Raw genomic sequence first — 12,958 nt, forward strand, 5'->3', positions numbered from 1 at the left:
ATAATATTAGAACCTTAATTGCAAACATGACAAAAGGAAATTAATTTGATTTTAATTTCCAATGGCTAAATTGAAAGGGTTTAATTAAGTGATTGGGCCAATATTATAATAGTTATAATATTGGGCCTTTAGTTGCAATTATGGGAATTGTTTAACCTAGGTATAAATATGACCTTTAACTACTTTCACATATGACTATGAAAACCTAGCTGTCAAAAACAACCAAAAATTTTCTAGACACCTGTTGTGGTTGAGAGAAAAATCTTTTAATGAATTTCTTTAGAGTGATATGGACTATAGTGTGTGTGAAGAAAAAGACAATTGTTATGCACTCTGTTAAGACAGAGAGTTGTTAAAAGCTCTTACCTTATTGAACGTTCAAGTGCAATTATGTGGATACTAGGGCTGTGCAATCGGTTAGTTCAGTTAATTCGGTTACTGGATATCTAATAACCAAACTCTTATACAAAACTAACCGAAACTGAACTGAAGTAAATAAATAACTGAATTAATCGAAACCGAACTAATTCGGTTAGTTCAGTTCGGTTACCGAAAATCAAATTTAATAATTTTTTTGGTTTGTATACAAAAACCGAACTTAATAAATAATTTGATGTACTATTGCAAGGGCTCCATAACTTAATAAACTGAACTTAAAAAATGACAGGGGCTTCCATTCAACAGAGATATACTTCACCAAGAGTCCTGTTACTACAAAATCCATACACAAAATGTATATTAACAATTATCTTTCACATGCACAGAAGCAATGGCAAGAAATCTCATGGCATAAAATAGCCCAACTGCATGACCATGTTGGCGATACCTTGACAATGTAGGCATGTAGTAATATAAACTTTAATAGGGCAAAATTTCTATGTTCTGCACTGAAAAACATATCAATGTTAAATGCCAAGAAAATAACATGCTAAATTTCAAAAATGTCTAAACATCTAACTCAAGCATATAAAACCATAGATAAAAACAAGATGCCTAGAAAACAACAATCACTGTCAGACACTAGATTTAGAAACATCACAATTCACAACTGGCACAAAACACCCACATATGGCAAGCAAGTGCCAGCATCGTATATTAACTTCTAATACAGAAATAACAAAATATCTATACATTAACTTCCAAAGAATAAGACACAAATAGAAATGAAAAGACAGGATGATCCCATGTTTCTTTTAGTTCTTCTGAAACTTTTCCACATATGCTTGCAATAGAATAGGTAATGTAATGGGTCAACAAATTATGCATAAAATGAAGTAGCCTAGATTAAATTAATAATAACATTCCAAAAAGAAATTTTCTATCAAATTCAACCATTGAGATGACACAAGACATTACTAACAAAAATACATACTAGCAAAAATAGACATTACTAACATTAGCACTAGAAGCACTCATTTCCATAAGTAAGAACCAATATATTCTCCAGTAGCACCCCCATCTTTTCTTCTGAGTGTCACAAAAAATTTTAAATAAATGAATGTCACAACCTTGTCCAATTAACAAAAGTATACGAAAAAAAGAAATCTAAGTAATAGAGCTGAAGTGATTAATTATTATTATCTAGAATTCGTACTAATTATTAATGCACTGTAATTTTTTGTAGTCTTCATATTCATTAATTGTATTTAAAAAGAAGTTTGCCAAAAGGAAAAATGAAAACTAAACAAATTATTATCAATAAAGACTAAACTTTGTCAAAAATAAGATAATATAAAATTGTTAATTTGATAAATATTTAAGAGTATATTTATCAAGTACTAAACATTACTTGATTACCTTAAAGATTATTAAGTACATTGTCCACTGCAATCTTTGACAACTCTACAATACATAAACAAGAAAGTAAGAAATAAAGCAATTACATATTAACAATTGAAACAACAAAAATAAAATGATGATATAAATAAAATACTTACCTTCATCAACTTTCTCAAGCTCTGCCAAATCATTCTCAGTGTCATGAAGATAATAAGAAGGTCCACGTAGCTAATCTTGAGCACAAATAAGGGCTTGCACCATCTTAGGCATTAAAGAACTCCTATATGCATCAAACACACGACCACCAGTGCTAAAAGCTTATTTCGAAGCAACTGTGGATGGAAGAATCGCTAATACATCACAAGCTAGTAGGGCAAGAGTAGGATACCTATGACTATTGAGTTTTCACCAAATAAGAACATCAAAGTCATCACTATCGATTGCATCAAGCTCATTTAAACTCAAATACTTCTCCAATTTTGATTTATCCTCTTCCCTACCAATTGCAATCTTATATCTTTTAAATTCATTCAGAAGAGCAAAACTAGCACTGGAGTCAATATCATCATCCACTTCAGAAATTTGGCTCACTTGGGATTAGCTATTGTCACCAACTTTCTCAAGAAGAGGTTGTACATTTTTTTTGTATTCAACAAGCAACTCTTCCATTGTTTTTTTCAAACTTACACAAATCGGTGAAGCCTGCTCATTCGAATACATTTTCCTCAAACAAAACTCCACAAATACAAGTTTCTTCCTTGGATCAAGAATAAAGGCAACATAAAGCAGTTTATTCATTTTTTCTATATTTCCCTAATACTTGTCAAATTTCTCTTGCATTTTCTTTGCCATTGTTTACAACTCAACATCAGCATGTCTTTGTCTATCTCTCAAAATGCAATAAATACCACGAATATCATCAAAAAAAGTATTAATAGTGGCATAAGAAGTACTTGAAACTTTTACTATGAGCGTGTAAAAATGTTTCAAGAAAAGATTCAACCTCTTAACATTTTCCCAATCCTCATGTTCAAGTATCCCATCTCCCATCAACAAATCAGTTTTATACTGAGAATCGGCTTCCTCAAATAAAGTAAAGGCTTCTTCAAACTTTTGAGCTTTTTCTAACATCAAGTAAGTGAAATTCCATCGAGTACTAACATCCAAACACAACAAATTTTTTGATTGAATATTTGCAGACTCAACACATTCTTTGAACTTTGCTAACCTATGAGGTGACTGTCTCACGTATTTAACTGCCTCTCTAATACAAGCAATTGAATCATTCATTTCCTTCAATCCATCAATGACAATGAGATTAATGATATGTGCAATGCATCTCATATATAGAAATTTACTTTCTAAAAAGCTATTTCCTGTTAAATTCAATTTTTTCTTCAAATGTGCTATTGCAACATCATTGGAACTAGCATTATCAACAGTAATAGTGAAAACCTTACTAATCCCCCAATCACATAAACATTTATCAATCATTTTCCAAATGGCCTTACCTTTGTGACTATAAATGGGACAAAAGTTTAAAATTCTTTTGTGTAATTTCCAATCATTGTCTATAAAGTGAGCAGTAAGACACAAATAATTCTCTCTTTGAATTGATGTCCATATGTCTGTAATCAAAGAAACTCTAAAAGAAGATGTTCTCAATATATGCTTGAAATGGTTCTTTCCATCAACAAAAAGGTTAAAGCAATCTTTAGCAACAGTCCATCGTGATGGCACAATAAATCTAGGATATGAAGTTTCTACAAATTCCTTAAATCCTTCCCCTTCTACAAATATGAAAGGCAACTCATCTCTGATGATCATCTTAGCTAGAGACTTTCTAATGGCTTCTTGACTAAATTTCCAAGTTCCTATTGACTCATCCCCCGATTGAAAAGCTAACTCAGTTTGAGAAGAATCATTAGTAGAACTAGGAAACTTTTTGCAAGAATTCATGTGATTCTTCAATGAAGTTGTGCCATTATATTTAGAATTAGTAGAAAGTACCCTATCACAATAATTACATCTAGCTTTTTGTTCACCTTGATCATTGATGAATCTGGTGAAGTGTTTCCAAACTTCAGACCTTAGTGGAAGTGTTTTTCGTTTTTTAGAATTGACAGCATCACTTTCATTAGTGGAGATTATAGTTTGTTGTGTAGTTGGTGTTAGTGACGATGACGACATGCCAATAGGAGGAACAGGCTGCGTAGCAACATCACTAGGAGTAGGAGCTGGATTATCGCTTTCACTTGCCATTTAAATCTTTAACCTATCACTCAAAAAGAATTAATTAATTAGCAAATATGTTATTCAAGAATGAAAAATCTATTAAAGAATCTATCATTAATAGCACATATTAAAAATACATGAGCAAATATAAGCATTTAATATATGTGCCACTATTTTGGTTAATAGAATTAGATAATATCAATTTTGAAAGTTGGCAAGAGGAATCAATTTCATATCTTAAACATGCTCAACAAGCCAGCCTGATTTGTCTCATTCTATTATCTACAAAAGCTAGCTCACTCAAAAGATTCATCTTAATTATCTCTGGATTATTCATATTCCATAATTTCAAGTCACATTTATGAATAATAAATTTTTGTATTTACTGAGTGGACAAATCAAGCTTGAGAGGTTGTTCTGGTTTCACAACATTTCCAAAAATTTTATGAGTGAGATTAGATTTCCAATGATTGCTCTCAAATTTCGTGTAGTAGTATAAAAAGAAAAATCAATTTCATCTTGTTTACTTTTAATTACAAAGCTTTAATTGGAAAAGTCATATGGTTCCACACAAAGGAGTAAAGAAGATTCTACCAATTTTGTAAGACAGATTGGTTACTAAGATGCATTGTTTTCCTAGCATGTTCAAAACTTGGTCGGTAATGGTGGTTGAAACTCAAAGTTAGGTACAAGTAAGTAAACCAAAAGCTCATGTATGTCAAGCAATGAACCAACGCACTCTCATATCTAATCGAAACCTAAACATTTTTCAATACAAGTGGCTTTTAAAACTGAAAGCAGAAGATAATCGAGGCCCATAGCTAGCTTAAATTAAATGAACAGTATTTGTAGAAACCCAAAAAAACTTACCAATAACTTGATGTGGGAAAGCCCAAAAAGGTGAAGCAAGAATGGTAGTGACTGGCAGCGGCAGAAGTAGAAACTAGAAAGGGTGAGACCGTGAAAGTGGAGATGGCAGTGACCGACAATCAACAGAAGTAGAAACCAAAAAGGGTGAGACTGTGAGACGATGAAAGTGGAGATGGAAGACTGAAAGTCAAGGGACGGCAATGATCGACAGTCGACTGAAGAAAAAATCAGAAAGGGTGAGACCGTGAGAGTGGAGATGGAAGTTAGGGGACAGGTGGACGGCAGTGACCGACAGTCTGCAGAAGCAGAAACTAAAAAGGGTGAGACCATGAGAGTGGAGAATCTGGAGATGAAAGGTAGGGGACGGTAGTGATGGGCAGTAGGCACTAGGTAGAAACCAAAAGCCAAAAGAATTTGGTATTCAGGTTTAGGAATTTTTTAAGGAAAATTTCCAAAATACCCTTTTTGGGTTCAGTTAGCAATTTCTTTAATCGAAACCGAATCGAAATAATTTTATTAACCAAATTAACCAAACTAAATTAACCAAAAAATTGAACTAACCGAACTCAGTTCAGTTCGATTCTGTTATTCGGTTCGATTCTATTTTGCTCACCCCTAGTGGATACCGTTGGATGTCAAACACTTGGGTCGCTTGGGTTCTTCCTCCCTACACGAGCTTGAGTAAAAATAAAAGTAGTGTCGTATCTTCTCTTAATCAAGAGGATTTGCCATCGTGATTACGACATCACTTGGCTAGGTGATATTTTGTTTCCTTTTCTTAAATTTTGTTTGTATTTCAACCACCAAGGTGTTCCATGGGTGGTGGCATGGCTTGGTATGTTTAAATTTTTATTTTGCTCTACATGTGATAATTGTTATCTTTAAGTTTCATGCCATTCCAGCAGAAAAGAAAAACACTAAGAGTGAGAATGAAAATGAAAAAGACATGGCAATGCTAGTTAGGAAATTTAGTAGGACATGAAGACAAATTTTAAAGCTAGGAAACCTATAAGAAGAGATGTACCTAAAAGTAAAATATATAAAAAACCACTTGATATGTTTTGATTGTAAAAGGCCTAGTCACAAAAAATATAAATGTCTCAACAATAACTTTAGGAATAGTCCATGAAGAAAAGGATGATAACAACTTGAAGTGATAGTGATAACTCTCAAGATAAGGAAGATAATGAAGTTGCAAACCTATGTCTCATGGCACTTGATGATTACAAAACCTAAGAAGGATAACCATATCTTTAGCCTTCACATTTCAATGGTGAAAACTTTCATGCTTGGAGATAAAGAATGGGACATTTTATAATTTCAAATGATTATCAAACATGAAAGCAAGTTGAAGATGGTTCATACAAAATAAAGAAAGACATGACAAATTGAAATTCATATGATCTTGATTTGATTGAAATCAATGCCAAAGCCATGCATATCTTTTTAGTGCTTTTGAATAAAGTTAATACAATCAAGTTCAAAATTATGGAAATGCTAAGAAGATATGGGACAAGCTAAAAGAGCTATGGGCAACCATTTGAAAGAGAACTAGAAGAAGATGATTTCTTGGATGAAAGTTCATCAAGTGAAGATGAAGAGAATCTCAAATTTCAAACTTCAAGACCAAACTATGAGGTAAGCTCTTCTTCTCATGAACCACATATTCTTACGGATAGTGAATTGGCAAATATGTTTGAAGACTTAACTTTCACATATCAAGATCTACGTTTAAGTCAAAAGGAGAAAATTTCAAATCTTAGACTTGAAAATGAATCATTTATGAAAGAAAACAATCAATTGAAAATTAATGTTGAAATACTCTAAAGAAATTACGATCAATTAGAAAAAGAATATAGGAAATTGAAAAACATTGTCAAAAGAAAGGAAATATAAGAAGTTAGCAATAGGAACTCTGTTGAACAAATAAATTCCTATTGCATTCCTATTTAATTCATTATCTTGTACATATGTTTGTTGAGACTAACCTTCAAAGATCCAAAGCAATTTGAATACCATATAAAAATGAGTTTTGTAGGTATGAAACCCAAGGAAGAAGAAACTCAAGGTTGAACACAAAAATGGGTGATATATATTTTTCTTACCCTTTTAATTTGATGAATGCTTGACTGATGAAATTTGATTGATTATGAAAGCATTAAGTATTGTTCATGTTGCATTAGCTTGAAATTATTTATGATTGGGTGTTGATTGTGCAAAATTGTTTGTTGCAAAAATGTGAGCATGAGATGCACTTACACTTGAATATAAATGCTTTGATGGTTTGAGCTTAGCATACTTGACTACTTAAATTAATTCCATCAATGTGTGTCTATAAAAGAAAATTATTTGTCATGCTTGAGCTTATGTTGATTTATAGCTTGAACAAGTTTGTCACATGTTGAAGATGCTACTATGACTTGTTCTTGATAAAAATGAATGCATGAGTAAATGCTTGAATTTGTTGATCTTATGTGCTTGCATAAATGACATTATGTCTTGAGAATGAAATGCTTACATGGTCATATTGATTAAGTCATTCCTTAAGAAATTGAAATGTTAAAGTGCTTGATCTAGAATCGATTTTTGGAATATGCTCTATAATTGTGCTTACTTGATTATTTCAAAATTGATCTCTTGGTATGCATATGGAATTGGTTATGATGAACACATTGAACTTCATGAAAATATTTTTAGTTCATCTATCATTTTGATCAAGTGACATGCTTACATGATGTCTCATCTTACTTGATCCTAAGATTTGAAGTCTATAACTTGACTTGGATAATGCTCTTGAATGAGAAATCTAAATTATCAAGTTAGATCATGATATGTTGTGTTGACATAGCTAAAAAATCATTTGAATGTGCTTTTGAATGTTAACTATGTCTTCCTTGAGCTTAAATAATTGAATGATTTGGAGACTTATGTGCATCCAATCTTAATTTATAGGCTACCATGAATGACTTGGTTTAAGATGAAAAATGGCCTATAACTTAAGTTAGCTATAAATACCTAATTAGTCATGGATGAATGCTTATCTTAACAATTGGTATTCATTAATGCTTGGATGTCTATACGTGATATGTTCATGAGTTATGTGCTTTATTTCCAATATTTCATGACACTTGGTATCATTCATGCATCATTAAGAAATAGTATGCATGAATGAAATTCAATGCTTGTATGTTCTTAATAAATGCATAGTCATTTTTTTTAAAATTGAAACCTTACTTGCATTTTTATGAACATTATTGAAGCCATAATTAATGAAGAGAGCCATGTTATTACATGTAATCATGCTTATGTCTACTTGATCATACTACTCTCTTGTATGATTACAACAAGTGCAAAATATCTTGGCAATGGTTCATTGATAATGATCTTACTTTGATAAGAAAACTTCTCCTTAATTTGATAATTTATACACAATTAGGAGAATCTTAATGAAATATTTGCTTGAAAATATTGTGAAATAAAGGTAACCAAAAATGACTAAATGATGATATTCTCGTGATGATATGCTTTTGTTGAGATAATTCTCTCATAAATTGTCATTGTTATATAATTGAGAGAATTTCTTTAAAATGCTTGATTGATAGTACTTGGACAATGCATGATGAAAATTAAAAAGGTGCTTAATGCAAAAATAATATCTTAAACATGCATTGGAACTAATATGTATACAGTTCTTGAAATTATGAATGTTTGAAGCATATATTGAATATTTATTTAAATACTCATATTTTTCTAGTTCCATGAATGTTTGAGCATTTGATTAACAAGTTGAAAATCCATTGTAATACTTATCTATCTTATGCTCATACTTTATTCCCATATTTGTCTCATGATCCATCTAAGAGAAGATAAGATTATACTTTAGTATGTTAATCATTAAATATCTTCTCTTTGTTGAAATTGATCTAGTGAATGCTTAAAGGGGAGATGACCTTTGACATTATCTTATGGTTCTTGAGCATTTAAAATGTTTAAAAATGATCTTGGTAAAATCTCAACAAGCTGTGTTCATCGCTTTTGGTAATGTCTCTTAAACACCATATTACATTTGTGCTTGAATAATGATTGCTATACTTCATACTATAGTTGTCTATATATAAATTTATGAATATATTTGCATGATTTCTTGAGTATCTAGTTAAATGAATATGTGAACATAGTAGCATATAAAGTTCCACACATATCAATAAATCATGTTTACATTATATGTAGACTTTTAAATGCCTTATATTTGACGATGCATATTCAACTTGGACTTACAAGATAAAATGTCCACACTTTACTTATAAAAGTATATCTATATGTGGCTTCCTTGGTTGATCAATTTATGATATATTCCATAATGCCTTGATTGAATACCTTACATGGAAGTATATCTTGGTTGGGAATATCTGTATGTGCCTTAATTGCAATGGTTGAATATAGTTCTTCATACTTTACTTGATATCTTGAGAAGAAATATGTTATGATCTTTGAATACACTAAGTGAGTATATTTCCCTATGCTTTGCTTGAATATATATTGATTTGGAATATATCTTGATTTAATACTCTCATATCATGATGATTGGATATATTTCTTGGTCTATTGATTGAATATTTTCCTGGAAATATATCTCAATGTTTTGATTTGATGGTTATAGATCATTATTGAACTTAATGCTTATTTATACTTGTTGATTATCACTAACCATTTTACCTTAAGTTCAAGTAACACTCACACTTCGAAAACATTTTTTGAACTTCATGCATATATTAGGAGGGAGAATCTATTTAAAGTTCATACTCAATTCTTATATCCTTTTCATTTATACTTAAGTGTCTTCAAGGGTATAAAGACTAATTAAGTTAAGGGAGGTTTCAAGAAATTTGAAATGCAATATGCTCATGGTTTTGTCATATTAAAAAAGGGGAGATTGTTAGCATTGAGTTACATCATGTTTGATTTGACAAAATTCACATGCTCTCTTAAACTTAATGTCAAACATCTGAAATTGTCTCAATTACCTTTTTAATCCCCTAAGGTTTTATGCTTGTTTGAAAAACCATACATTATCAAAAACCATCATATAAGCTTTCAAAAAATTCACATTCAGCTCAAAATGCAAAAGCAAATATGCCTTGTAATGTTATTTGAATATAAGTACAAGGAAAAGAAGAAGTAGCTAGAGAGAAGCATTAACAAGCTAAGGAAACTTCAAAACACAAGCCGAGAGTCCATCCTAGAGAAGCTCAAGTCAATTTGAAGGTTGAAAAAGTGCAAAACTTGAATATCATAAAGCCCAAGTCAATTAGAAAGGAAACCTTGTTCTAGAAAGATCATGAAAATCAAGTTCAAAATAGCCATAGTCGACTACAGAGGAAGCGTAGTCGACCATGTTTCAAAATGATCAAGAAAATCAAGTTGATGAACAACCATAATCGACTATAAAAAAGGTATAGTCGACCTTGACAAATCAAAGGCTAGAGGAAGTCAACTTTAAGAAGCCATAGTTGACTATAAAAGAGGCAAAGTTGACTATAAAAGGCCAAATTTGAAAAACACACGCCCTTTAGAAGTGGATCAGCTAGAGAAAGATTATACTCGACTATGGAAACCCTAATTGAGAAATTTAAAGAATATAGTCAACCCTTGGTACATTGTAATCAATCTTTAAGCTTCAAATTTGATTCAAACTTGTATCTAACAGCTCCAAAACATGCCCTAGCTATAAGTAGATGCATTTGAGCCATTTTGAAGAAAAGAAAACCTAAACCAAAGCTTCAACCCTAGAGAGATTACCCATAAGCTCATATTCACTCTCTTGCGTGTTTTTAATCTTCCATCAAGCTTTCAAAGTTGAATCTTTACTTCAATCCAATTGAAATTTCTTCTCTTATTATAAACAAGCTTAAAGTTTTAGCACGCAACCTTTGTAGAGATATTTTCTTGTTAAGATTTTTACTCCATTATAAGGGTTCCAGCTTAACATTGAAAAGCAATCTTGTAAATCCTATCAAAGAGCAAGAATCCTTTGTGGATTGTGTGGGTTACCACTTGATCCCGTAAAAACCAAGAATCTCTTTGTGGATTGTAAAGGTTATTGCTTGATCTCATGAAAAAATTGCTAGGAACGATATGATTAGAGCATCAACACATCAGAATAACAAAAATTGAAATAAAAAAAAACCATGCCTCCTACTTTTGGATCACCTTGGTTGTTTAATACAAAGTTAAACATCATAGAAAATTAGAAAAAGGTTTTTACCTTTCCAAATAATATTTTAATCAAATGAATTCCTTTTGGTGCTAAAAAACGTGAACACCTTCTTGTGTGAAAGAATCTCAGCTACTCAAATGTTTGGCCTTTAATGTTGCACATAGGATTGCAATGGATCTTTCATAAGGAAAAACCTTTATGCCATGAGCTTGTGCTAGCAAGTGGACAATTACTTGTCCTCTTTTCTTCTTTGATTTACAACAAAGAATCAATGGAGAAGTTTTTCAAAAAAACCTTCTCAAAAATGATAGCACTCAAGAGAAAAAACTATTAGTTATTTTTTTTTGTTACCTTAGAAAAGAGTGGCTATAAAGTAATATTTATATCAATGTTTAACTAATTAAAATTTACAAAATAAGTTCTTAATATTATAACAATTATAACATTTAACCAGTGCCTAATTAAACTCTTTTAATTAGGTCCTGAGTAGTTAAAACCTAGAATTGGATTTAAGTTTAACTTAAATCATCACACTCTCAATTTAATCCAAGTTGCAACCTTTGTGTGTAACCCATTAGGTTCATAACATGTTGGCAATGGAATTGAATTATAATATTATTAATTAATTAATTTAAATGAATCATATTCAATTTTAAATTAACTAATTCAATTCCATAGACCATGATTGGTATCTAGCAATACATCATGGCCACCCAATTGTTAAGAAAGTCAAAGGATTCCTTGACAACCTTTTGGTGTACAACTTTTCAATGTAATTCATTCCTTCATCATATATCCCAGAAATGATAAGAGTTTGGTGCAATGACTACTTTTATTGACCTCCATATTTGTTCCTGTAGTTAGGTCATTAGCTTTATGAAGACTTATGAAACTCATTTCATAATCTCCTAATCACTTTGGCTAAGGATTTGATTAAGTTAGTGTCAACTAAGAACTAATGAGATATTTCCCCTTGAATCACTTGGGGTGATGATTCCTATCTTGACTACTCATTTGTCTTTATATGCTTCATATTATACCTAAAAACATCTTATTTTGGCAATCTCGGTTAGGCATCCATAAGGATAAAATCAAAGCATAGTACTTCACATACAAGACGACTTTATGTCTCAAGTTTAGGGTGTATTTACACAATCGACACATAAGAAGTATTGCATAAACATTTGAGTGAGGTACCAAATGCACTTCTCATGACGGGTCATGTTTAGTGAACTCATTCTCCCATGGCAAGCACCCACATGCTAGTTTCAAGTATCTCTATACTTCAATCTATGAGAGAGATTACTTACTTCATAAGTAATGAACATAACATGTGTTGATCTTTGAGTATTATTGATGCCCTGTCTTAATAATACAATGTTTAGTAACTTTTAGGAACAACGCTTTGATGCATAAAGATCTCATAATTGTATCTTAATACAATTCCTTTGCAAGGCATATATAGTTCCATGGGCTTTATCTACATAAGTACAAAAAATAATTAAATCATAAACTTATGGATAAATAACTACCTCAATGTTATTTTGAATATCTCAAAATTGCATTTCCCATACAACCACAGATTGGCTTATAGGGCTTATACGAACAAAAACAAGAATCCCGTTGTGGATTGTGTAAGGGTTATCGTTTCCTGTTAAAAAATAAAAATCCTTGATAGTGGATTGAAATTCCTTGATTACTAAAGGAGTGAATGTAGGCATAAAAACCCGAACCACTATAAATTGCTTATGTTTCTTTTTAGTTTCCACATTATTATTTATTATTCATACTTGCCTTAAGAAAACAAATTTATATTGATTGATTGTTTTCTCTTAAAAAAATATTTTTCTTTATCCT

The 12,958-nt window shown here is 31.2% G+C and overlaps 1 protein-coding gene across 1 annotated transcript; it reads right to left on the bottom strand.

Moving 5' to 3' along the window:
- Positions 1 to 1,798: 1,798 nt before the first annotated feature.
- Positions 1,799 to 4,041, bottom strand: LOC148764530 (zinc finger BED domain-containing protein RICESLEEPER 2-like). Its single transcript, XM_088805292.1, has 4 exons — positions 2,639 to 4,041; positions 2,467 to 2,536; positions 1,938 to 2,007; positions 1,799 to 1,842 (listed from the first exon to the last, which is right to left on the bottom strand). Exons 1-4 carry the CDS (start codon positions 4,039 to 4,041, stop codon positions 1,799 to 1,801), a joined length of 1,587 nt encoding a protein of 528 aa, XP_088661418.1.
- Between the last annotated feature and the right edge of the window lie 8,917 nt (positions 4,042 to 12,958).

Source organism: Theobroma cacao, chromosome 1 (assembly GCF_053813885.1).
Source record: "Theobroma cacao isolate CCN51 chromosome 1, ASM5381388v1, whole genome shotgun sequence".
NCBI lineage: Eukaryota > Viridiplantae > Streptophyta > Magnoliopsida > Malvales > Malvaceae > Theobroma > Theobroma cacao.

Excerpts from the sequence above, each read along its gene's own strand:
- LOC148764530 (XM_088805292.1), bottom strand. The coding sequence starts at position 4,041 with ATGGCAAGTGAAAGCGATAATCCAGCTCCTACTCCTAGTGATGTTGCT. Across the intron at positions 2,537-2,638 it reads AGACATGCTGATGTTGAGTT|GAAGAAACTTGTATTTGTGG; the intron begins GTAAACAATGGC and ends TCTTGATCCAAG. Across the intron at positions 2,008-2,466 it reads AGCAGGCTTCACCGATTTGT|CTACGTGGACCTTCTTATTA; the intron begins GTAAGTTTGAAA and ends GCTCAAGATTAG.